The 24,958-nt window shown below is 42.6% G+C and overlaps 2 protein-coding genes across 10 annotated transcripts in view; one reads left to right on the top strand and one right to left on the bottom strand.

The window, feature by feature from the left end:
* NFIB (nuclear factor I B) overlaps positions 1–13,965 on the bottom strand; it is a 244,489-nt gene extending 230,524 nt beyond the window's left edge. For 3 of the 9 annotated variants that reach the window (XM_043891299.1, XM_043891300.1, XM_043891303.1), the window contains exons 1-2: positions 12,828–13,963; positions 6,239–6,770 (exon numbers count right to left, since the gene is read on the bottom strand). In XM_043891299.1, the coding sequence (XP_043747234.1) occupies positions 6,239–6,770; positions 12,828–12,857 (562 nt within the window). In that variant the 5' untranslated portion in view covers positions 12,858–13,963. Of the gene's footprint in view, positions 1–6,238; positions 6,771–12,827 lie in introns of all 9 variants that reach the window. The other 6 variants (XM_043891298.1, XM_043891297.1, XM_043891295.1 and 3 more) reach the window with 5 other exon arrangements.
* Positions 13,966–15,651: 1,686 nt separating this feature from the next.
* LOC122686176 lies at positions 15,652–19,323 on the top strand. The gene is made up of 4 exons (XM_043891306.1): positions 15,652–16,418; positions 16,499–16,621; positions 16,875–16,980; positions 17,786–19,323. The coding sequence occupies exons 1-4, from the start codon at positions 16,209–16,211 to the stop codon at positions 17,800–17,802; spliced, it is 456 nt and encodes a 151-aa protein (XP_043747241.1). The 5' UTR covers positions 15,652–16,208; the 3' UTR covers positions 17,803–19,323.
* The last annotated feature ends 5,635 nt before the right edge of the window (positions 19,324–24,958 follow it).

The raw sequence follows: 24,958 nt of genomic DNA, 5'->3' as shown, positions 1-24,958 counted from the left end.
AGATGACAGAAAACTTATCTCAACTTTAAACAGCTCCAGATAATTCTAGCTCAGCTTCTCGTTGGGTCCCTCCCTCGTCAGGGGCTGAAATTCCAACTGGTCGGCAGGAATGGCAGGAGTGTCATAAAACAGTTTCTTAAGCCCACTGGTCTAGTTTCTCAGTTCCATCAAGTAGAATGAAAGTTTATGAGGAGACAGACATTACTCGTTAGATATCTTGGACTGTTGTTCCAAATTATAGTGCCAAACTTAAGAGGAGAAAGTTAATGGTGGGTTAAAACTTTAATTTCCTTTTGGCAGTTTCCTCGTAAATTCCAAATTTAGGGAAAAACAAGAAAGTAAATAAAAAATCCTACGAAATCTATAGTACAGCTATGGGTGGACAGACCTCTCAGGCACCACTTAGGAAACAGAAACTTTAAAGAACTGAAGCCTGAAGCCATGGCGACAAGTCTCCTTCAGTGGCTCCTGCCCAGCTGGACCCACAGACACACACGCTTTACCTGCTAGGGAGCACCCTCTGGGAGCCCTAACCATCATCACCTGTCATTGCACTGCTTCCCCAAATAACCACTATTCCTGAAAAATGAACATCATTTTGGTTCCTTTGCATATGGAGTTATTTTCCCACCCAAGAAGCAGAGTGCACTAAATCTAAAAATCTAAACACATAATCCAGTTGAATATTTTTTTTTATTACAAGATATGCAGTGCTGTGTATATGGTGAGAAGAAATAAGGTGGGGAGAGACACCTAATGCTGTCAGCAGGGTATTTTATTGACCTTTGCTACCTCCAGAAACTGGATGGTTATGTACTTTTTAACTACTTGAAAATCATAACCGATAACAACATATATCATACCTCTCTCTCCCTCCCTCCTTCTATTTCTTTCTCTATTTCTCTCTCTCCCCCTTTCCCTTTGAAAAGTGAGATCATATGAAGAGCAATGCAAGAGCTTAGCTTGCCACATCAGAACACAGATGCCAAGCTTTCCCAGCTGGCAACTGGGGCCTCAGAGTTTAACTCTTGAACTGTCCAGCAAAACTATCTTAGGGCGGGAACATCATGGCTGAGAGGGCGAACTTCTGGCCCCTCGGATTGTGTTTTCTCCTTATCAGCGAGAAAATTGCTAAGTATCTTATCTTACAATATGTGTTCCCACAAAGGTCTCATTAAGCCTAGGAGCAAGACATGCCAGTAAGAGCCCTTCTTTATCTGGCGAATTATGCGAGAGCCAGAATGCAAACAAATGTGCACAGAGTTCATGAGTTCAGTCAAGGACAGGATGCTAGATGGGAAAACTTAACAGGGTTCCCCTAAATCAAACATGCATACAAACGTCATGCTTTCTGAGCATTTCACAATGTAAGCACACCAAATCATCCTGGAGAGCAGCCTCATGTTAACAAATTATGAAAGCTTCATTTTCCCTGTAATGGGAAATATCTGCAAATGAAGCGAAATTTATTAAAATGGTAAAATATGCTGTCAACTTGCAAACAATTACCTACTTAAGCTTTTCATTAAAAAAAATAATAACTGTCACCCAAAAGAATTCTAAAAGTCAGTAACTGAGGGAAGAAGACAATTGTTAGCATTAGCTGCCTCTCTAATAATATGTGACAACCCGGAAGGATTCTATTTCAAACACAATAATAATGATTACAACTCCCCCTGTAAACAAGTCACATTTTTTCACAACTTCAAAACGTACTTGGATTATCATATCATTTACCAATAAAACAACAGAAGTTGCCATCCACAATTTTAAGGATTCCACCAGGCTAAAACGGAAACTCTTCTCTCATGAGAGCCATGAGGTTCCGGGCCTCTCTCTTAGCACTCCAAAACATGTTTAACAGGAGTGCAAAGTACAGTTCAAAAATCAGTCAGGCTGAGTTGAAACTCGAATCTGGTAAATTCATGACAACAGTTACTCTCTCTTGAGATCTCGAAACTTCTTAGTGTGTTATGACCTCTCTCTTTCTTCAAAGCTCTTCCCTCAGAGAAAGCCCAGCCTACCTAGCCCACCCCACCCTGCCTCTTTCCCCTTCAGACAGGACACAGCATGGTCACTCAAGGCTTCCATAGGCCAGACTTCCTTCTGTGCAGCCTGCTAATCCTTCTTATTAATTAATGAGATAACGATGGTTAACTGGAAACCAATGTTCACGCAAACTATCTAGGAAACGTCAACCAAAATTATTTCGCCTTTTTGTTGGTCTTCCTGATGTCTTGTTTCCTCATGAAGGTTCTCTCATTTTTTTTTTTTTAGCATTTACACTGTTACACTGTTAACTAGAAAAAAAAAATGTCCTCTCAATGGCTTACTATAAAATTTGGAAGGGTAGAAACTGAAGGAACTAGAAATTGCCTAAGAAATAAGCAGTGATGCGACTGAAAGCCACAGTCATTCTGGCAAGTGCATTCCATGTCGCTGCAGCCAGCTAGCCCTCCACAGCCTTCCCAGAGCACACCGGGCATCCTACAGTACACTTCTGTCCCGAGAAGGTGTACTGTGCAAGGCCTGCCTGATTTTTGTTTTGTTTTTTTGTTTTTGTTTTTTTTTGTTGTTTTTGCTTTGCTTTGCTTTCAGGAAGGCAATAACAAAGACAATATGGGGAATAGGTACCACCTGCCCAAGAATCATTGGACATCTTTAATATCTCGGGGAAAATGGAGGGCACTTTAGAGCTGTTTTTTCCTTTCATCTGTCATCATCTTAAAAGCAAAAAAAGGAAACCTAAAAAAACAAAAATAAAAGGAAGGGTTTTCTATCAGCTAAGGTTTGCTGCAGCAAACAAGCAAGCAGCTTTCATTCAGGGATTGTCAAAAACTTTCCAGTGTGCCCACTGCAATGCGGATGCCAACCAACGAATCAAAGGCATTCAGCAACTAGACAAAGAGGGTCTGATGCCAACCTCGGTGCCACTGGCAACCGTTATTGGCATCCAGCACAGTGTCTGCCTTTTTTTTCCCCCTCGCCTGGCACTTCACAAACAAAATGGCGGTTCTTGTAGCAACGAAACAGCCGAAGCGCAGCCCTCTGAATCAATACCGTCAAGTGATTTTATGGATTTAAATGCAGGGACTCCCACATGATGTGTGTATTTTAGGTAAAGTGGGGGTAGCATCATTTAATAAATGACTATATTGAATATGACTCTCTCCTAAACATAGAGCAATAGAAAAATGGACTAAATTGCGGTCAACCAGACTCTAGGCACAGGAGAGGCTGAATAACAAAGAGATTTCGCTTTAAAGGAAATCCTGCCTTGCGGCCATGGGATGCAAAAGTCTAATGAACTATATATCAGAAATGATTTCAAAATGCAAACATTCTCCCCAAAACTGTATCAGATGCAGATGTAGCACTATAGCTTGTGTCAAAGCTCTAGTAACTCTTTCCACATTTCAAAAAAGAAAGATGAGGCTGAGGCTGCTGGGCATGAAAAAAAAAATAAATAAATAAAAGTGTGGGTTGAACCAAAAGAGAAAGAGGGAAAAAGCATAGGAAGTTGGTCAACAATGAACTTTATTATTTGCTGGTCTTTATTTCATTCTCCAGAAGATATGCAGTTTGTGATCTTGTATAAATAACCAAGAGGACTATTGACATTTCTAGATCTGGAAATTGTCAATATATTGTAACATCACTCCACACTGCAATGCGGATGCCAACTAACAAATCACAGGCATCCTGAGCTAAACAAAGAGGGTCCGATGCCAATCCTGGTGCCAGTGGCAACCATCTTTGGCATTCTCTGTTCTTTCTCATGTTTTCCTCCCAGTCGTTTAGAAGTGGGGAAAGAAAGAAAAAAGGGGGGAAAGGTAATTCTGTTGCTCATTCTGTTGCAAACATCACACTTTTCTTTTCTGATTTTTCTCTTGCGTTTTTCTTTATACTTCTTTACCTGATTAATAAAATAGACTTAAGTGGGTTTTCATGCACTTAGAGGACAAATAAAAAGTCACGATGGGAGATATGTAGCTCTCTGATTGACTACAGATTAGTCTTTTAAAATGCCCTCTTCGACCAACTGCACTGCAAAAATACATAATTAACCTACATTTGACCAAAGGAAAAATACGTAAATTTTGAAAAAGGGAAAACACAAAAGCATCTTGATGTGACTTTTTCAAAGAAAGCGCCATCAGGTATTATAAAGATATGATGCATTCACAAGTACAGAAGATATAAATTAGGTGCACAGTGTAAGATCATGAAAGGTTTCAAAACGAGACTCAAAACAACAACAAAATGAATTTTTTATCTGAAAATGTGGTCTCCAAGAGTTGCTTAAAACTTTATGACTATCATGACCGATGGTGCAATGCAGAAGGTATTTATGCATGTTTCTTTCTTCAATCTATCTTCCCAAATCCAAAGTATATGTTCTTTATTGTCAGTTCATCAACTAAGACAGTTGGCTGCCTGCCCCAGGAATGAATGTACATGTGTGCACACCTCAAGGAATAGCCTTCAAGCAAGTTAAAATGCAAGCAGCAGTGAAGTGCTTGCAAATCTTCTCTCCCTGCACTAAAAAGTTACATAACCCACTTTCTAAAACTTTACTTCCAGTCTTGACTTTCATGACAGAGTTACAAGACATTTACAGCCAATCCAGCACATATATACAGCCCACCTTATAATGTCACCTCCTAGACAGCTGTCAATCAAATTAAGTGTCATGTGCTAATGAGTTTTTATTTTAGGACACACAGGGAAAACATACATTTTTCCCCAAACCGTCATTATTTCAACTTTAACTTTTAAACCTATAGAAATAATATATGCAATCTTTTATTTAAAAAAAGAATATTTCCAAATGTATGCTCTCAAGCACCATTATTTATAATCAAACTAGAAATGTTTAGATAACTTTTAAGCATATCTCTAAAACTATACCAAGGAAATATAAAGGAAAAAAACACATAGTAATACCCAGATTTCTGAATCAAAAGAGTAATTCTGATATTTTATATTTTGGGATGCTGAAGTTCATACCATTGACTATATCCCACACTTATATAACAAACATCAGATAACCATCTGCCACCTGGCTATCTGCAGGCCACTTTCCCTACCACCTGGCCAAGTTAAGAAATGACCCACCAACTACGGTAGATTAAACTACAGGCCACTTTCAGTAGGTTTTTTTTTTTTAATGTTTTACTATGGACAATTGCTAATACAAGCACACCAATATATATCGATAAATTCATTTGAAGTAAAGAAATTCTCACCTCCTTAAAGAAAATATATAAAGAAAAATAAAAATAATAAACATATTTCATGAACCCAGACAACACTCAGCAAAAAATATCACCTATTTTTAAATTATTCAGGCAACATTCACCCCACTCTCTTTATCAAGGATTTTTTTTTAAAATAGGTATGGTATGCGGTTTCTGCATTCTTTTTGAGATTTATTTTAAACCAGCGTAACCAGTCTACTTTCTGTTTTTGTTCTCTAAGGAGAGCTGCGACTTCTCTCCTTGGTAAGTTTCATGAATTTACATTCAAGTAAACGGACAGTATTAAGTGTTCCCAAGTCACTCTGGGAGAATATTAGAACATAAATTATTTAAACAAGAACCATAATCCGTTTAATCTACAGCGAATATTACACAATCAAATGTAGGTGTTGATAGAAATATTTAAATTAAATAAATCTAAGTCTACGTAAGATATACTTTCTGATACTGGCTATCTTAAGCATTCTGTAATAGGAAATGTTCATGCTATTTCTCAGTGCAGTAGCACTGGATTCGTGAACAAACTTCATCCACCTCGTTAGTCAGGAAGCTAATACAAAGACTGTTAAAGAACAGTTTGACTATTCATAAATCAAGTTACATTTTCAAACTGGCAAAAGATGACTAGATGTAAAGAATGTCGCCGAGGACAAAGAGCCAAGTGTAATCAACTATAGTTTTCAGATTATTCTGTGTCTTTGAAAAAGTGTATTATTTCAAAGACATTTGCAAACGCATCTCTTTGTGGTCTTTAAATATCCACGCCTATCCAGGTAGGAAAGCTCCATGTGTATTTCCATGGCTTGCACATGGCCGTGGACAAGCGAGAGGAGGAGAAGGGGCATGCCGCTCTCCCCAGATCAGGTGAACAAGAGACCGAGGGGCCTCCAGGACCATCTAAGCCAAGCCAGGTGCTCTGTGCGTGGGGTCTGCGGGCAATGTGTGCCGGGCTAGAAGAAAGAACAATCTGCTCCTACCTTGCTCCTGCACGTAGTATGCCAAAAACAAATCAAGCTCCTTAACTGACACTGTGATATGATGTGGCTGGACACAAAGTGCTGGGTTTGTGCAATGTGGGGATTTCATGAGCCGCTCTCCATCGGTACTTTCCAAGGGGATGCCTTTGAACAGGATCACCATGACTAGATCCAGACGCCAGACTTTGTCTGCCTGTCGCAGGCAGTCGATTCTCCTAATCTTACCCTTCTGGTCAGGATTGGATAAGACACAGCACGGGTGCTTCTTGCCAGTCACGGTGAGCACAAAGTCCTCTCGGTACTCCTGGCGGATATCTTTGCGCAGTTTGGCCAGGAGCCTGGATGCCCACTTCTGTTTGATTTCAGGCTTTTCGCTGAGAAGCTCATCTTTGACTGCTCTTTCTTCATCCTTTGACATTCGCTTCTCATGCTTTTTAAAGTACTTGCGTTTCCGAGCCTGCAGGTTGAACCAAGTATAGGCGATTGCACGGACGTGTGGAAGCAGTGCCTCGATGAATGGGTGAAATTCATCCTGTGGAAGATGAGGGGGAAAAACAAGACATACAGGGTCAGTTTCATTTGTTAAAGGCTCCAAACCATCAGACCACAACCCATTCCAATTCAGTACCAAAAGTTACACATAAAAATAACATTCTTTTCTTATTTAAAATTATCAAAATAGCAGGACCAGAAGAAAATAAAGTATGCCAAGCTGCCCCTTTTCCACCAAGACTCACAGGTTGATTCTCCCTCCTAAAAAAAAAAAAAAAAAGAATAAAGATTCATGTTTGTATTTCCACTCTGGCCCCATCCCCCTCATTCCCACCATGCATACTATATTCTTTAAAATGTAAGCAACCAAGGTGCTTGGCACCTAATTCAATATTTAAATATCTGATTGACCAACTAACGCTAAGCAGTACCATTTTACAAAGAACACAGTGAGTTTTTTTTTTTTTAATCGGAGCAGAGCTGTTCAGAAGGCAGGAGCGATGGCACAGTTCATTTCTCTTCTCGGTGGTACAGAAACACAAAGCATATAGATGCTGGTGTAATGCCACACAGTTCCCGCTTTTGGAGCATGCTCTCAGCAAGAGGCTGCTGGTGGCACAGAGAGCATGCGCCATTAAACTTGATCCATTTTCTTATCAAACGTCCAACATTCCAACACTGAAACAGCACCATTCCAGGAGTGGTAACTAGAGAAACTGGTATACGGTGAGGGAAAGTGGGCAAAGGACACAGCTTGTCGTATCGGTGTCCTGAACAGAAGGTTTCCAAACTTGGAGCAGCACATTCCCTCCCTCCACCAGCAACACTAGCCCCCAACACACACACACACACACACACACACACACACACACACACACACACAAATATACACGCATGCACGCTCTTACTCTCTCACAGATCCACAGACCCGCTCTTGCATTTTTAAATAAAAGTTTCTAAAGTTGAAAACAGAATTGACTCGGATGTTCTTCCAGCAGCTCTTCCTATAGAGTCTGAAGCCCCACTCAGTCAGTTAATTTGTTAACCGATCACATGAGTATGGCAATTATTCTAAAACCCTTAAAAATCAATCTGAGGTGAACAATGAAAAATGGCAACTTGGCACCAACTTTACATTCTTTGTGTCTCTGCATGCGGTGGCAGGGTGACACCAGGAGTGCACCGCTGGTCACTCCCTGCTTTTGTGGAATCAATACAATTCATTTGCTACACGTCTGAATTCTCGGACAGGGCTGTGGGTGCACATATGCATGGGCTTGTGAATCTGCACGTGGAGAGATCCCGTCTAGTGAATTAAGTGGTTTTACCTTAGGCTCCTGTGTCTTTCCTGCCTGTTTCATCTAAGCCTTTTGTAAGGCAGAGAGGCAGCTAGGAGTGGCAGATAATCTGCACCTACAGTTATTTCAAGCTACTTCCCAAAGCGGTCAGTGTTTCATTACTTCCTGCCGTAGGTAAAACCTGTCTCCTAAGCTCAGGCCTATTACTGTTCCGAGAAAGAGCTTAACATCCAGGGCGTGCACGCTGTACGTGGGCAATGAGGCCAGATCTGAAACAAATGAAAACTTGCACCACGGCCACTTTTCTGGTCACTGTATCGTCACCTCAACCACAAAATAACTTTCTCTAACTACTTATATCCCAAGTTAGAATTGACAGCCTAGTACTGGTCACCCTGAACTATATGGAATAAATTCTACGTAATCAGCAGTCTGATGAATTCCATCAGGTAAAAATGATGAAAGTATCATGAATGACTCTCTAACAAAGAAGATGCCCCCAAACTCCCATAGAGTTACGAATTCATTTTCAAGATCATATTCAGTTTCAATGTTAAAGACTGCGGCATGTTCGCAGTCTATAGTTCAGATCCTGAAGAGGTATACATCCCATCCAATCAATAATGCAATTTTCAAGTGTTTTAACATATTGCCGTGAAATGTTCCGAGAGCAGAATCAGTCTAAATCAAAATTTTATAACAATACAGAATGTAGATGATTACATCACAGCATGAGGCATAACCAAATGCCATAGAGGAAATCATTAAACCGATCAGTAGTTTCCAGCAGAGACTTGAACAATTCAGTTACTATGCGAGCACATTAAACTAGGCCATGGAAAGAGTTAAACCACAATCTGTTCTTTGTGTGGGAAGGCAGCCCTGCTCACAGCAACCACAGCCCATGATAAGACCTCCCTATCTCCATACACTTTCTGATGCCATGCTTTCAGCGTTCACTGTAACTACAAAAACTTTGTTTATCTCCCTTAGAAATATATGCAAGAGGAAACCCTGCTCGAGGAAATGTGGACTCAGGCTTTGGGAACTCACTTCCTATAATCTAACTTCTCCTATGATTTATTGATATGATTTAAAAACCTACATATATATACTTACAAGCTAAAAACCTTGAAATCGTAAAGAGTACATGCGGGTGGGAAGAGCTTTGTCTCACTCACTTTACCCTTGCAGTATTATTTTATTTATTTTATTTAAAAATGCAGTATTATTTTAACAGATATTAAGCAATGTGGTAACTCTCAAGTACTTTTATCCTTAAGTACTATGTTCAGTAACATTTCATTTTCTTATAAAGACTTCAAATATAACTTTGATTACATATGTTTGAGTTTCTAATCATCTATCATGTAATAGATTTCAAAATTTTAACAACTTATTTTAAATAATCCAAATGCAACACTGAGGGCTTAAATTTGGAATTTCTTAGCAAATGCACACAAAACACTGCTTTTTTAAGGTTGCCTTTAGCTTGTTGCCAATGCTGCCAAGTAATGTTTTAAAACATAGTTTTTTTCTTTTGATAAATAGTTCTGCAGTAAACTTTCTGAGTCCACAGTTGCCTTACAAATATCTTTCAGGGCTTTACTATTATGCGAATTCCTTTCAAGTAAAACACTTACTTCTGACATGAAGATATCCTCAAAAAATGGTAAGTAGAGTTTTTCAATAAGTCACATGTATTTTTGTATTAACATGACTAAAGTACCATCTCCCAAGTATGATTGTTTTTTAATGCTGAGTTGTAATATATCTGTAGTGATTTTGAATGGCATGTATATGAAGCATAGTAACTTGTCTTCATCAAAAAAATGATTAAGGTCCTAATTAACAGGTTATCACAATAACACTATAAACACTATAAACAACTATGAAAATTATTTTTTAAGAAAGCAAAGCATTTAAGTAAGCTAATATCTAACGTCTCTATGCTAAGGTAATAGGCCACCTTGCTCTTTCAGGATTTTTATTAAAACACATTGGCATTCAGTAATTCTTTCTCTTTTCAAACTTCCTTTATTGAACTCAACTGATAAAATAAATAACCTAGTTACAAATTTCAAATATAAAAGTAAATAGTCCTAATTCCACTGGAAATATTTATTTTTCTTCACAGGAACAGTGGTCTCCATGAAAGGGATGGAAAATTAGACCAATATAGAGGTAGAAGAGTAAATACTAGATGTTCTTGGAGCACTGCTACTTAACAATAAACCATTTTTATAAATGTACCTTCAGAACCTGAAAAATAGTGAAAGAAAAAAAATTCAATACAATCATTCCAAGTGAAAGTTACATTAAGGGTTTACATTATTTTTAGCAAAAGCAAATACAAAATCCTATATGATGCTTAATTTTCTTTTTACATCTGATTTATACTGATGTAAAAATACAGGTTTATATCCATGTACTGATAATTCTGAATAACATTTTGATAAATATCAATTATAGCCTCTTTTGAAACTTCTTTCCAAAGCCTAGATATCTTATTGCAACAACGAAAGCACTTTGCAAAGTTTTCAATCAATTAAGAATGCTTCTCTATTTTGTATTTACATAATCCTGAAAAATGTTTTGCTACAGCTATTAAGTTCCTGTAATACAAAACTAAACTACTGGTCTGATATCAAAGTAACATTGTTAAGATTACTTCTGCAACACCTTACACTAGCTATAAAGTCACACAGATACTAAAGGGAGAATTCTAAAGCTAAAATTTTTTCTTCTAGTCTAGGCCTTAAATCCCCAAAACAGTTTCAATATGTCAACCTAGATTTACATTATTAAAACAGTAGAGAATATCAGTCATCATGAATTAGTGTTGCTAAGTATGTATCCTTGAATACTAATGGGGTAGTTGAATGACTATATTGTACATGCTCCTAATATTCCATATGTCACGATGCTACAATATTATTTTTAACTTACACAAATTTAGATAAAGCTAGTGACTTTTTGATTCATATCTAGAGGAAACCAAAAATGCAATGTAATCGCTCGCAATGATTCTGAAAATTCGATGCTGGAAATATGAACCAATACAGAAAAACAATCATTTACAGGTGAGAGCAAAAGGGCAGCACTTTGCACCTGAAAAGCTTACCTCAATTGGTTTTATTTGAACTATGCTTCAATGTAAAAATAATATCAAATGGATGTGGTTTACCAGAAAGAGGGAAAAATCCTGCTGATGGGTAATACGAAAGGTAACTTTTGCAACTGAAGGCAATTCGTTATACCTGAAACAGTTTCATCACCATATTTATTGGCCATTATTCACAGCCTTAAAAATACAAATAGGTCAGCAACTCATTTTTTTCCAGTTTTGTCAAATTAAAGTGCACGTTTATTTGCTGAAAATAGCCATATCTAAGTTAATCATACTCAGATGCCAAACAAAATATAAACAATAAAAAATGTGTCAGCCAAAAAGCTACAGGACTGTATCCAATCACTGAATAAGCCTTATCATTGTTTTCATCTTCATTCACAATTTATGAATGCCTCAGTCCTTTTGAATCACAATAGCTTCTAATTGTCATACAATTGAAATCTTAATCATTTGTCCATTACAAAAATGCATCATCATGATACTGGATTTTTTAAAACTTGTAACACACCTAAGACTAGGGGACACTTCTTAAACTGTTTATAGTTTTTAAGTCATTGTCAAAGAAAATGGTTACCAATTACTAATCGTGACATAGCCTCCTAAAAGCTGCAGTCAACTATCCCACACCTTTAGAGGTTTAAAACACTGCTTCAAATAACAACTCTAGGCTAAGATATTTAGTTAGTTCGTCAGTTGCTTAGTTAGCCGGGCAGCGATGAAAGCCGCCCCCAGGTAAGTCTGTTCGGTCTCTCCACTTTTCCATTTGACCGACCGCTTTAAAATTATATAAATTGTGTTCTTGTAAAAGTATAAAGCCAGCATTTTATTTCATAACACTGTACCTGAAATCTTAGGACAATTTTCCAAGTGAATTTTTGAAAATGACCTTACTTTTCCAGCATTACTTTCTAACCTACGCCCCAATATCGTCAAATGAACAGGTCTCCACAAAATGAACATGTTTTAAAAGTCCTTTAACTTTCATCCCGACCGACTAACTCGAGTCCACGTCTAGATCGCCTTTGTGGCGTGGTCACTGGAAACCTCAAAGTGCGGATCGCGATGCACTAGAGTTTCAGATCCCCAAATTAAGCAAAGGAATGGGTCCCCGGACCACAACCTTCGACTCGCTTGTCTCCCGCCCACTGCCTGCAGCGGAGTCCAGAGGCGCCCACAAGGACTCCTACTGGAGTCCCCTCGCCCAAGTTCACTGCTTGTTTATTAAGGCTCAGTCCCCCCCGCCCCCCAAAGCTCCTCTAAAGCCGGAGTCCACCTCGGCGCGCAAGCAACCAAAAGAGGCAGCAGGCACCCTGGGCAGGGGCGCAGCAAGCACTCCAGGGGCCGCACGGGGGCTAGCTCTCGCGGGCCCGGGCCCTGCCCATCCCTGGCGGCCTCGCCCGGCCCAGCCGCCCTGGCAGCACGCGGGCACCCGCTCTCCATGCCCAGGGCGCCGGGCTGGGCGCGCACGGTGACTGTGAGCTAGGGGCCGCGCGCCGGCTCTGATGCCGCCCTGCAAACCCCGCCGCAACTCCGGACCACTTCTTCTGCTGGGTTACCCCGGTGTGCGGAGGTTAACTAGAACCATTAGTTGTCCGCGGACGAGAGCAAGAAAACAAAGGCATTTCGGGCTAGAGAGAAAGCTTGAGAGAGCGACTGAGACATGTACCTGAGTGAGACAGATGGGAGAATACATCATGACTTCGCCTTAAAACGCACTTTCCCGGAGATGCCCAAGAAAATCTTCGAGAAGCAAGAATTTCATCTATTCATTTTACAGTCATCTGAGCCCCGCGATGCGATCAATCAGGACAGGGCTCTGCGCTGGATCACCGCAACTTCACAACAAACCCAGTCCTCCTTAAATAGCCAAAGATTCAAGTTCACTCGGCGTGCTAGATTTCCCGGGGTGAAATCCAATCTACACTTTTAACCCTCCTGCAGTCCGAGCGCGCTGGCCGTGCTCGCCGAGGCCGCCGCCGCCGCCGCCGGTGCTGGCTGCTTTTCGCCTGGGTTTGGGGATTTGTTTTCTGTTTTGCAGTTGTTGTTGTTGTTGTTGGGGGCTAGGGGGTGCGCGAAGGTTCGATGTGGGTCGGATTGGGGTGGTGGTTGGTGGTGAAATGCTTTTTTAAAAAAGGCGGGGAGGGGGGCGCAGGAGAGAGGGCGGGAGGGAGAGCGAGGAGAATGTGTCACCGCGCTGGGAAAGTTCAAGGTTACAGCCCCAAGCACTGCGGCAGGATCCCGGAGTGGCGATCGCAGGCGAAACTTTGCCGCGAGCCGACCATGTGTGTGCGCGAGGGGGGAGCGTGAGCGAGTGCGCGCGGGTGGCGGGGCGCGCGCGGGAGAGGGCCGGGGTGGGGGCGGGGTGGGTGGGGGAGCCGGCAGAGGCCGGGGTGAGGGAGGGGGCGCGAGCGCAGGTCTCCCGGGCGGAAGAGGTTCGCGGCGCGCGGTCCCCGGCTGCAGCCGCCGCCGCCCGCGCCGACTCCTCCACGCCCGGCTGCCCGCCCGCCGCCCGCCTCGCCCCGCGTCTGACCCGGCCGAGCGAGGAGGGTGCTGCTGCTGCCGCGGCTGCCCAGAGCCCGGGGGTATCGGAACGCGCTCCTGAAAAATCCCAAACGATAAATCCCGCTCTCCCGCTCGGCTCCAAACTCCTCTCTTTTCTGCTCTGGGCTCTTTTTTTCCCCTCCCTCTCTTGCTTTCTTTCGTTGCAAAACTTGGAAGTTGAAAAATTCACCGGTTCCACCCTCTGGACCCCGCTCGAGCTCTCTCCAAATCAGACTTAAGGATTGTTTTATTATTTAATTACACAATCATCGCTTTACTCCTCCTCCTGCAAACGCGCATTCCTTTTGCACCAGCCTCTCCACACCCCCCGCCCCCCACCTTCCTCCTCCTCCTCTTGCTTCTCTCCCTCTCTCACTCATTTGTTAAAGCTCTCATACCACTGCAATAGAACCACAACTTTTTTTTATTATTATTTTAAATAGATGATCATTCCGCCCTTTGGGCAAGTCCCGCGCCCTTCCCCCAACACGTACACACCCCGAAAACCCGCCCTGGAAAGAGGTATTTCGGTGCTCGCTGCGGACTCTTTAAGCCGCGGGAACCTCCGAGTGAAAGAAGCCCTGAGCCGAACTGGGCCCGAGAAAGGAACGAATGGAAAATTCCCTCACACCCAGGCCGCCCCGGGGCCCAGACTGGGGCGCCGACTCTCGCACCCGGGGCGGGCGCGGTCCGCCGATTCCGCCGGCTGAAAGGAGGAGGGGGAGACGGAGGCGGGGATGGCTGAAGGAACTTGGACTTAAGATAGTTGGGGCACGCCGGCGCGGGTGGGAACGGGGCCCATCCGGGGTCTCCCAAGCACGGGCCCGCATCCCGGGGCAGCTCCGCACAAGCGGCGCGCCTCGCCGCGGTTTGCCGCCCTCCCTTGGGGGTGCCCGGTGCACGTGGCCTCGCTCGGAGCGGGAGGATCGGGCTGCGCCGCCGCCTCCAGCGCCCTCCTCCTCCTAGTCCTCCTCCTCCCGCGGCTCCTCTGGCTCGCTCCCAATCCCCACCCCTCCCCGGGGCCCGGGGCGCCGGCGGAAAGCGGCTCCCGCGCCGCCGGGGTGCAGGCAGGGCGGGGCCGCAGCGCGCCTGGGGCTGCGGGGCGGGCGGGCGCGCGCGCGAGCGGGGTGCGTGTGTCTCTAGAGCCCTGCAGAGGCCGCCGCGCCCGCCTCGGTCCCGCGCGAGGCCCCGCCCTCACCCCGCCGCGAGCCGCGGGCCCCGAGTGAATGAACTTGATTTCGGAGATGTGGAGGCCGGCGCTTTGCCTCGCACTTTCTGCGCGCGCGCGCAGACACATACAAACACACATACACACACACACACACACACACACACACACACACACACCCCGCCCCCCAAATTCCGGTTTTCGGCCAGGGGTGGGTGGGGAAGAGGTGGAAGCAAAGACTGTGCAGACAATGGAGAGAGGAAAAGTGAGTGCCAGGGGCTACGCGTCTACCTAGCTCGGGGGCCCCCGAAGGGGACTCGAAGGCCCCAGCCCGGGGGCGGGGCCGCCCCCACTTCCAGCTGTGCTCTGGAGCCGTTTGGAGGTTCTCCTCTGATTCCCCTTTCCTCTTTTTCTCGCTTGCCTCCTCTCGATTTTTTCCCCGCAACTTTCTCTGTCTCGTTTTCTCCGCTCTTGCCACCCCTTCTTAACGCCGCCCCCCCACCACCACCAGCGGACTTGAAGGAACTAGTGACTTTTTCCTTCTCCGAGTGGGAGTTAGCCACATCAAGCATTTCACAACGACACATCAAGAAAAGTAGGCAGGTTCAAGTCAACCATGAAATGGTCACTTTTTAACCCCGTCCTGTCCTCATTAGGGAAATGCTCAAACACAGTCCGTTTTCAAAGAGCGCTCTTAATGAGGCGAGCCTGCCAAGTCCACCAGCTGCAGCCCCCGTAAACCAAGAGCCTGAAGAAGAAAGGCGGTGGGGAAGGAGGGGGAGTCGAGGAGGCCAGGGGTGGAGGGGGGAGCTTTGGTTCTGGGAAGACAGGTAAAGTCGGGGAAATTTAGAGAACCCCCCCGGAGTTAACCCTTTAGGGCACACCCCACTGGGAGCGGCCTCCCTGCTCACTGGAGGCAAATCCCTAGTCTGACAACGTTAATTTCCTTTGTGTGGGTCATTTCTTCTTTTTGAAAAGCCAGAATAAAGTTGACAGTCTTTACAGATGAAAGAAATGAAGTGACAGTCCGGGTTAATCCGAATAAATATTAATTTCTCTCAGAAATGTTTAGGCAATCTCATCCTAGATTTAAAAAAAGAAAAAAGCCCCAAACATCACTTTGTATTGCACATTCTGCTGCATCCCTTTTCTCACCCTCTTACCAGGTCGGGGGGGTGGGGGTGGGGGGTGGGTGCGGGGATAGAGCTACTGATAATACCAGCTTTAACTACTGGAGTTTCCCTTTGAACAAATATTCCATTTAACCGGGGTTAATTTACCATAAAAGACATTCCCGTTGGCACGAATGCTCTCCTGTCCTTGAACACACCTCTTTGAATGCCTGGACTCTTACAGAAGCCATTATTTCGGGGTCTCTTTAAAAATCAAGCGCCCATCTCTCTTTCTCTCCCTCCCTCCCTTCTTCCCTCCCTCCTCACCACACCACCCCCAGTGAAATCTTGGCACCCTGCAAGTGCTCCGTTTCAGCCAGAGATCCCAGAACCAGCCGCTGTCCCCTGGCAGAAGAGGCCCAGCGCTGAGGCCTGGGCAAGTGTCTGTAGACATCGCCACCCCCTTCCCTTCCTAGTTTCCCTTACCAACACAAATCCTTTCCTTTTGCCACCCAGACTAGGTCGCCTCCAAAAGTTTCTCACAAGCTTAGAAAAGAAGAAAGAAAGACAACTCTTGACACAGAAGAGCCCACAAAAGCTACAGCAGCATCAGGGGTGATGAAGCAGCGACAGACCCAGGTAAGACCCCTGAGACCCAAAGATGTCTGGGGCCTCTCAGGCCTATCACTGAGGGGTTCAAACCTCTCCCTGTCTGTAGGGTACTTATGGATGAGCATGGAGGATACTTGGTGGTGGGGGGGTTGATTTGTTTCCAAGAAAAAGGAAAACAAGAAAGGAGGGGGAAACTCAAAGGGAGGAAAAAAGGAGCAACAGAGACATGGGGTGCTCAGTATCGGGTGCTCAGTGGATATGGCTTTGACTGTCTTCTCAGGCCTTGGAACCATGGATGAAATGGCTGACATCCCCCCAACCTCACCCCTCCCCAGAACTCTGCTTCTTGTGCAGCCAATACCAGGGTCACTGCAAGTCTTCTCAAGGTGAACTCTAAGAGAGCCTTTTGTAAAGAGGGACTGGGGTGGGATGTAGAGCATGACTTCTCTCAGCAGGACACTTCACCGTCTGTGGTTTCAGAAACGCCCATCTTTCAAACACCAGGTAGAAAAAAAAGAGGAGGAAGTGAGAAAGTACATATAGTATTTTAGCCACTTTCCCTTTTACCCAGCATTTCTGTGCCATGGCATTAAGAGTGGTTTGAAAGTATCTCTGAAAGCTTCTGATGCTATCAAAGTGGGCCAAACACTTTTTAGACTAGTACTTACCTCTCCTAACTTCTCTCTCTCACACTCACTGAAAGAGTTAAAACAAACCAATTTCATTCACCCCAAAATCTGGCTGGAAGAAAGAAGTGAAAACCTTCTGTAGCAACAGGAAAATCTAATATTTCAGAATCCCTAAAGACCTCCTCCCTAGATCACCTATTCCCTGCCATCTTATAGAGGAGAAAAGTTGTTTTTTGTTTTTTGGTTTTTTTTTTTTTTTGACAGTTTAATTTCAAGAAGTGCTGGAGTGTCTGTTCTTCAAGTGACTGGATTTTTCAAAACTCAGTTATATATTTGAAAAAGTAAGCAGTATTACCCAATTGGAGCCTTTCACTGACCTCCAGAGAAGAGCATAACATCTCAAGGGTCTTCCAATATTGATTTCCTTTTAATCTTCTCCTTTCTAAAGAAATTCAGTGACAGGGTGTGAATCTTGAGTAGTTTAGGGAAAAGTTCTTGGAGCTTAACAAAGCTGTCATTTTCAATACCCTCCATGACTCTTTTTTTTTTTTTTTTTTTTTAGCTCTTGCATGTGACTAGAGGGGTGGCTCAACAATTCCACACACCCTGGCTGCATGGCCAATATCAATATTTTAAAACTAAATACAAAAGAGACAGATGACCTCCTGACCCCAGGAAACAGGCCTGCAAGACTGCAAGTATCCACTACACCATGCCCAGGGACCTTTTCTTCTTCCAAATGAACCACAAAAATCATACATGTGTAGCCTGGAAAACACGATTTTATATCCACAAGCAAGAACATCAAAAATCCACTCAACAGCACATGTATAAACAACCAACAAGTACTGAAATTGCCTGCACTTGATGGGAATTGCAAAATCATGCCCAGCTCTATCAGCCCTTAAACTACTACTGTCAAATTAGGGTAGCAATTTTTCCCTACTACAAAATCCACAACCAGTTAGCTTCCCCACCCCCCATTGCCAGTGCTTTGCCTTTCACTGAAATGAATAAATAACTGTGGACTTTTTTTCCATCCTCCGGGAGCTGTTCGGTGTCCCCTGAGGACAAAACTAAATGAGAAAAATGACGCTGTTAATAATGTCACTGCTGAAATGCCTGTACTCGACTGTTTTAAAAAAAATACTATTCCGCTAAGTGTGCCTACATTTCGGGCACATTTTCAAACCACCACTGAATCTGTATGTAGACTGGTCAGCATTAAGTTTAGCTGGTTTTCACTTCTGTACAGAAATGAAGCTAGTTCATCAACAGAGATTCCCAACTTCTGAAGACATTGCTTTCTGGGATTACAAAGTCAGCAGTTGCCCTGTAATTTTTGCATGATTTATTTCAAACTTTGAAAATCACAGTAATAATTTTCTTGGTTCACTCACAATACTTCAAAACTTACAGGCACTTTCACACACAAACTTCTTTGCTGAGCCTGTGAGAGTTGTAGCTATTGTCCTTTTTCAAAATAGCTGACACTTAAAAGTAAAACTATACCATCATTTTATTTCTACGTGTAAGTTGGTTTTTGTTTCCTATCTACATGTGCCTCTGTGACATGAAAAAAAAATTGGCTTTAATGAGCTGTTTAGAAAGCTCTTATGCAAAATGGCTAAGTTGTCTTTATATTGTTCATGAAGAAATGTAGAAAGTGCACTGCAAACCAACATAAACTTTCTGCATCCCTTTCTGTAATTCTTTTCTTGAAAACTGCCTTTCTGTTTCAAAACCAAAACAATCATAATATCAAGACTGTTCGTTTTAACTTTCAAAATAAAATTTAGCCAACAATTGCATGGTTACAATGATAGAAAACAAACCGTTGGGCCTATACAAAATACATATTGATATTTTAAGTAAACTTTATCTCTGAAATTCATCTGAAAAAATTTTACAACACACAGTAAGTTAATAAGTTCCAAAGCAATAATATTGTCAAATTGTGTGATGTCAAAAGCTCCTAAAGCAAAGTTACAGATGTTCATGACATCACATTCACTCATAATTATGTTGCTGCTGTCTGACCACCTTAAACGGATGACTCTGTCTACTAAAGAATAAAAAGAATTTATTTTGGACATCAAACAATGAAACTGTCACCATTTATTGTATGAAACACTCAGCTAATCAATTTCCTATTAAAACAGCTTTCAACAATACTCAGCTTTAAAATTCATCAGGGCCAGTAAAAATCTTTTCCCAGTGCACAAGAATGCAGTCCCAACCACGTACAATAATTACCCTTCTAATACTTTTATTGCCCAAGCGCTTTTTCCTGTGCTCCCCATCAGTGAGGCAGGAATCTGCAGTATATTGTATCAGTGAATTGGAGTGCTTGACCTTTGCCCACATATGATTTAATAGGGACTTTTCAGCACTGGCGCTTTCTCCATCTCTCATACCATTAAATGAAAACATCAAACCTCAAATGTAAAACTGGAAACCACACGTTTTGTGTTTCACAACTCTTTGCAGTTTTTACTTAGATTGCTTAAAGGTCAGCTTCTTCGCCTCACCGTGCTCTGCCCCTTAGAGTAAATGTACTCAAAAGTCACACTCATTCTGATTTTGATTAAATCTTGAACTCCCCAGATACACACATGCACCCTGCTTATTTACATGTGCATTCTTTCCTAACCACATAAGCATGCGTGTATGACTTTCTGGATTTATTCCATTTTAGGGCTGATTTAAATGTCTGCTCAAGTATGGGTTCACAAGTTAACTTTTTCCCACCCGTTGGAAAGTTAAAATTACAAAGGATGGTGTTATAGGATCCTGTCAAAGAAAGTTAGAGTTAATCTTGTGTATTTTGGCGCCTTTTCCCTGCCAGCTACTGTACTTGGGGGGGGGGGGGGCGGGTTGGAGATCTTGTCTGTCCTGTCTCAAGTTCAATGGCAGTTCTTCTAACCAGAGGAGAAGATGGCCATGTTCACAGCACTAATAATAATTCCAATCACGCCACTTCGGCATCTTGTGTCAAAGTCGAAACGGGCTTCCCCGCCCCCTCTTCAACCTGAAAGCTGCCAAGTCCTCACACACTCCGCATTCAACCACAACTTAATGGATGGGATATCGTGCATTAAAATATGTCCCAGACATACTGGCAAAGAGAAGACAAGGGAAGAGGGAGACAGACAGACACATACACGTGCACGCACACACACTTTGTTAGGCAGAGGGGAAAAAAATACTAGAGTAAAAACAGCAGGGCAGAAAAAAAAATAATAACAGGAGCGGGAAGAAATACATCATAATCTTTTTTTTTTTAAGTAGAAGGAAGAGTGCGAAAGGGCTAACAATTCTATCCTGCCACTTCAGAAACAAGGGGGTGGGGGGAACTACACTTTGGAATGAAGCATGATTTTTAAAACGCCAATACACCAATCAGAGCTAAACAAATGCACTTTAAGTGTATAGATGTAACAAATCTGTGCATATTCAACTTAGGGAAGAAAAAAGTGCTCCGAAAAGAATGGACTACAAGGTACAACTAAAGTATCATTTGTACAGTAATTTTTTCCATCATGGGGAAGAGGGTTAGGGAGATGAAGCAGGAAAAATGCTCCATTTCACACTGTTTTGGATTTACAATGTTATCCACGGATTCCCATCATAAAAGTGTGGCATGTACACTAAGGTTGACAAAGTTTTTTTTTGTTTGTTTTTTTTTTTTTTAAGCATTAGGGCTGAAAATCCAACATATGGCTCAACCGGTAAAGCAGAAATGACATTTAGGTTCGCTTTACAATGTACAAAGAGGAAAAAATCTGTGTCTGGGACTAGAAAGGGATGCAAGAGACAAATAAGCAAATAAAATCCTTCATTTCAAAGCTACATACCACCGCATTCTATTGCAATAAATAAGAGATGTTGGGTTTATAACAGAACCCTGGCCCGCTGACTTCACGTATCTCAGGTACAGATTTGTGGATTTTTCTCAAGAGTTGTTTTAGTGTCGCTTTTGGTTTGTTTGTTTGTTTGTTTGTTTTTTAAGAGCGCAATCCAGGAGTAGGCTCTTACTTTTGTTTTTAATGATAATTTCTGCGATGCCACAATTCCTGGCCCGAAGAAGAAAAGGCGGTAAAAGTCAAGTCTAAAAACAGGCAACCCCTCAGCCTGTCTGGATTTCCACTTTGCTTCCTCTCACTTGGAGAAGACGTGAGCTTGACTTGAAAGCCGTCCAGAGTGCCGGGTGTGTGTTTGTGTGTGTGTACGTGCGTGCGCGACTGTGCGTGGTGGGTTTTATTGTTGTTTGAGCAGGGCCGCTCCGGGGGTGAGGGCTGCCTCCCCGCCCGGGCTCGGAGCGCGCTAAGGCTGTCGCACCGGCGCGGCCGGGAGGTCGCGCGCTCTCCTCTTCCCCGCCCCGGGAGCCTCAGGGCCGGCGGCGGCGCTACCCCGGAACCTCCGGCCATCCGCGCACCCCTTCCGCGCCCGGCCCGGCCCGCGCTCTGCGGCCGCCGCCTCCCCGGCTTTCTCTTTCTCCGGCCCCGCCCCACCCAGGCCGGCTCGGCGCGCGGGAAGCGCGGCTCTTCGCTTCCGCCTGGCGGCGGGAAGGAAACCGAAAGGAGGAGCCGGGGGCGGGCGCCCGGCGATGCATATTCATCAGGGCGCCCGCGGCAGCGGAGGCGGGAGCGGGCCCGAGTGGGTGTGGCGGGCTGCGCTGCGCGGGGGCCCCTCACGAGTGGCGGCGCGGCTCTTTGTGCCGCCGGGCGGGGCCCGAGCACCGCGAGGGCGGGCGAGGAGGGCGGCGCCGCCAGTCTGCGGGGCCGCCGGGCTCCGCGCGCCTTTGTGCTCCCGCGCTCTGGGGCCTCCCCGCGGGCGTGCGCGAGAGCCGAGCCTGGCCGAGCCGCCGCGGGAGACGCGTCACCAAATAATAATGGGACGGGATTGGTGCTCTTCCCTACTTGAGGCCGGGCTGCCGAGTCCCGTTTGCCAGGCCACGTTTGTTTCGTTGTAAAAGGAATTCTGAAGTGTTCCTCACTGCCCAGCCTTATCATTAAAGCAAAACAACCAGAACACTACTATTTATAGGCATGCAGGTAAATATCAATAATTCAGGGATAGGTTGAAGAAATAATTTGGAAAAGGGAAGGGCTACCCACTCCAGTACTCTGGCCTAGACAATTCCATGGACTGTGTAGTTCATGGGGTCGCAGAGTCGGACACGACTGAGCGACTTTCACACTGTTCACTGAAGAAATAACCCCCAAAGAAATATGCAACTCAGAAGTAAACACTCTAGGTGAGATGTTGCTGGCGGGTTCATGTTCATAAAGCTGTTTGGATGAGTGTTTTTTAAACTTTATGTAATTTTTGCTTAGTTTTCAAGTAATCCAGTTATTTTGCATTTTAAGCATCTGTAGTGTGGCAAAACAATGCTTCACGATTAAATCAAGTTGTTCTATAATTCTGATCTAAAACTGAAGTATTAAAAGTAAAAATATAACACCCGCCCTAAATTTACTTAATACTAACCCACCTGTGTTGAGAAAGATTTTATTACAGAGATCCTAATTATGTAAGCACAACAGACAACAATAGCTTCAAATATCCTCGAAAAACCCTACTCAATTAGTGATTACTAGTGGGACCGGAATAGCTCCCAATGAATCGTTCTTATCTTTCTACTAAATGTGAGCAAGTCAGTGTTTTAATCCCAATTATATTTATCCGCAAAGTCCAAGAGAACTTAAACAATATTGTTCAGGTTCTTTATTCCTACAGTACACATTATAAAACAAAGACATTTTGGCCTCATTATCAAAAAAAAGTTTTTCTTTTTTTCTCCCTGTTCCGACACCGTCATACACACATATATACATGCATATATTACATACATATAGTATGTACGTATTACATATAAGTTTGTGAATAGTGTACATGTCTAATTTCAATAAGTACAAAATTAAACCAGATTGACCCAGGTGAACTTTGGAAAATGCCAAACTTTAAAGTGGGTTATTACCATTTCCCCATTTCCCTTCAGAAAAAAAGCAACAGTGTTTATCTATCTATACAGCTTTGGGAGAGAGGTGGAGGAAACACACATGTATGTAACTCCCCATGTAGCTGTAACTTCCCAAGGAAAATTAATTTTTAATATCTATTTTGTTTCAAGTTAGGTAATTTTAACCACTCGGGTAGTATGGCTAAAATTCAGCCTACCCAGGCACAAGCAGATCTGTTTCCATCCTAGGATTTCCTAATAGTAGTTTCATGGTTCATAAAATCACATTTAGTAATAAGGAATCAAATATAAAATATGAAAATTCAATGCGGCTCAATTAAAATATATTATTTAGGGTGGTGGAAGGAGTGTTTAAATGAGCAGTGCTATCAAATTATAAGACTTTTATATGTGCCTGAGAAAGCTTCTCTATTGTAATTATTTGAAGTCCATACCAGAATTTCCAAAACTTCCCCACATCTATTTCATGCAAAGAAGAAAAGATGTTACAGAGAGAATCCAGTTTTCTTTAGGAAATATCCTAAAACACAAAATGGAAAAAGGAACAGGAAAGGGGAAAGGGAAGGATTTCCTCTGCTCCTAGTGATGACTTGAATGAATCTAGATTTAGTGTCACCTGTCAGAGAATTTCTTCCTAAGCATATTATTTAGTAATAGAATGTATCATTGTATGTCATGCTCAGGATTATAGATTTTCTTTTTCTATTTGCATGTCATTTGTTTCTTTTGACATGTGAACCTCACAAGAGTACTTACTCCTATACCAATCACTCTTCTGTCTGTCAAATATGTACATATATTATAATTAAATGATATCTAAGGTTTATAAACTAAGGAGATTAATTTTCAATCATGTCCTATAGAAATTGGTCTCACTAATTTGTAGTCACTTCAGCAGGTCGTTCCTCCTCAATCTTTCAATGGGCTAATGATCATGGTTTTCTAATCTTCAACACTGATTGATCTTCCAGTTTTCATACTTTCTGATATAAATAATTGTATAGAAATTGGAGTGTTTGAACATAGATGCTTCTTCTTAAATTAAAACTACCTTGCTTAGAAGTCTTTCCTAATATACTTAAGGTCCAATATCTTTTTTTAACTTTTTGTAAGTTATAACTAATTATTCATTAAAAAATCAGGAGTATCTAACATTACTTAGGTGTTTTAGCCTTCTGACACATCTAACTGAAGTGATTCCAGTAGAAAAGCTTTTTGTTTTTTTCCCTCCCTTTCATTAGAGGCATGGTTCATTCCTTAGAACTTAATAGAAGATTCTCCACTACACTGAAACTTTAGATTTTCTATTTTTTCCTAAAGCCAATTAACGGGTAAAGCAATTTCTGTATTTTTTTCAAATTAAGAATTTTTTTTAGTGTACAAGCAACATCTGCGTGTGTTTATCTGAGAATAATCACTATATAATTATTTCTAAAAGGCATGCATTATTATAATGCTTTATGTCATAATTGAAGTAATTCCTCTACCCCATCTAAACCAGTAATTTTCAGTCATTACTCCAAAGGTGTTTATTTTATCTTACTTCCCTATTTCTCAAAAATATAGGAAGTGTGTTTTTATTTCTATTATTTTTATTATTAAAGGGTACACACTAATTTATTACATTATTATATTTAGTCTATTATACTAGCAAATGTGCAAATTTAATGTATATAATATAGTGGAATATTTACAATTCAATACTAAATAAAACATAATACCAGCTTTTAAAAGAACTGGATGATTACA

The sequence above is a fragment of the Cervus elaphus genome, chromosome 29 (genome assembly GCF_910594005.1).
Source record: "Cervus elaphus chromosome 29, mCerEla1.1, whole genome shotgun sequence".
Classification (NCBI taxonomy): Eukaryota; Metazoa; Chordata; class Mammalia; order Artiodactyla; family Cervidae; genus Cervus; species Cervus elaphus.
This window is presented reverse-complemented; position numbering and strand designations above follow the sequence as displayed.

What these genes read in the sequence shown, in the direction of transcription:
- LOC122686176 (XM_043891306.1), top strand. Translation starts at nt 16,209, where the DNA reads ATGCCTGGACTCTTACAGAAGCCATTATTTCGGGGTCTCTTTAAAAAT. An exon ending in GGCCCAGCGCTGAGGCCTGG is followed by an intron (nt 16,419 to 16,498) that starts GCAAGTGTCTGT and finishes TTTGCCACCCAG; the next exon opens with ACTAGGTCGCCTCCAAAAGT. An exon ending in TGAAGCAGCGACAGACCCAG is followed by an intron (nt 16,622 to 16,874) that starts GTAAGACCCCTG and finishes CTGTCTTCTCAG; the next exon opens with GCCTTGGAACCATGGATGAA.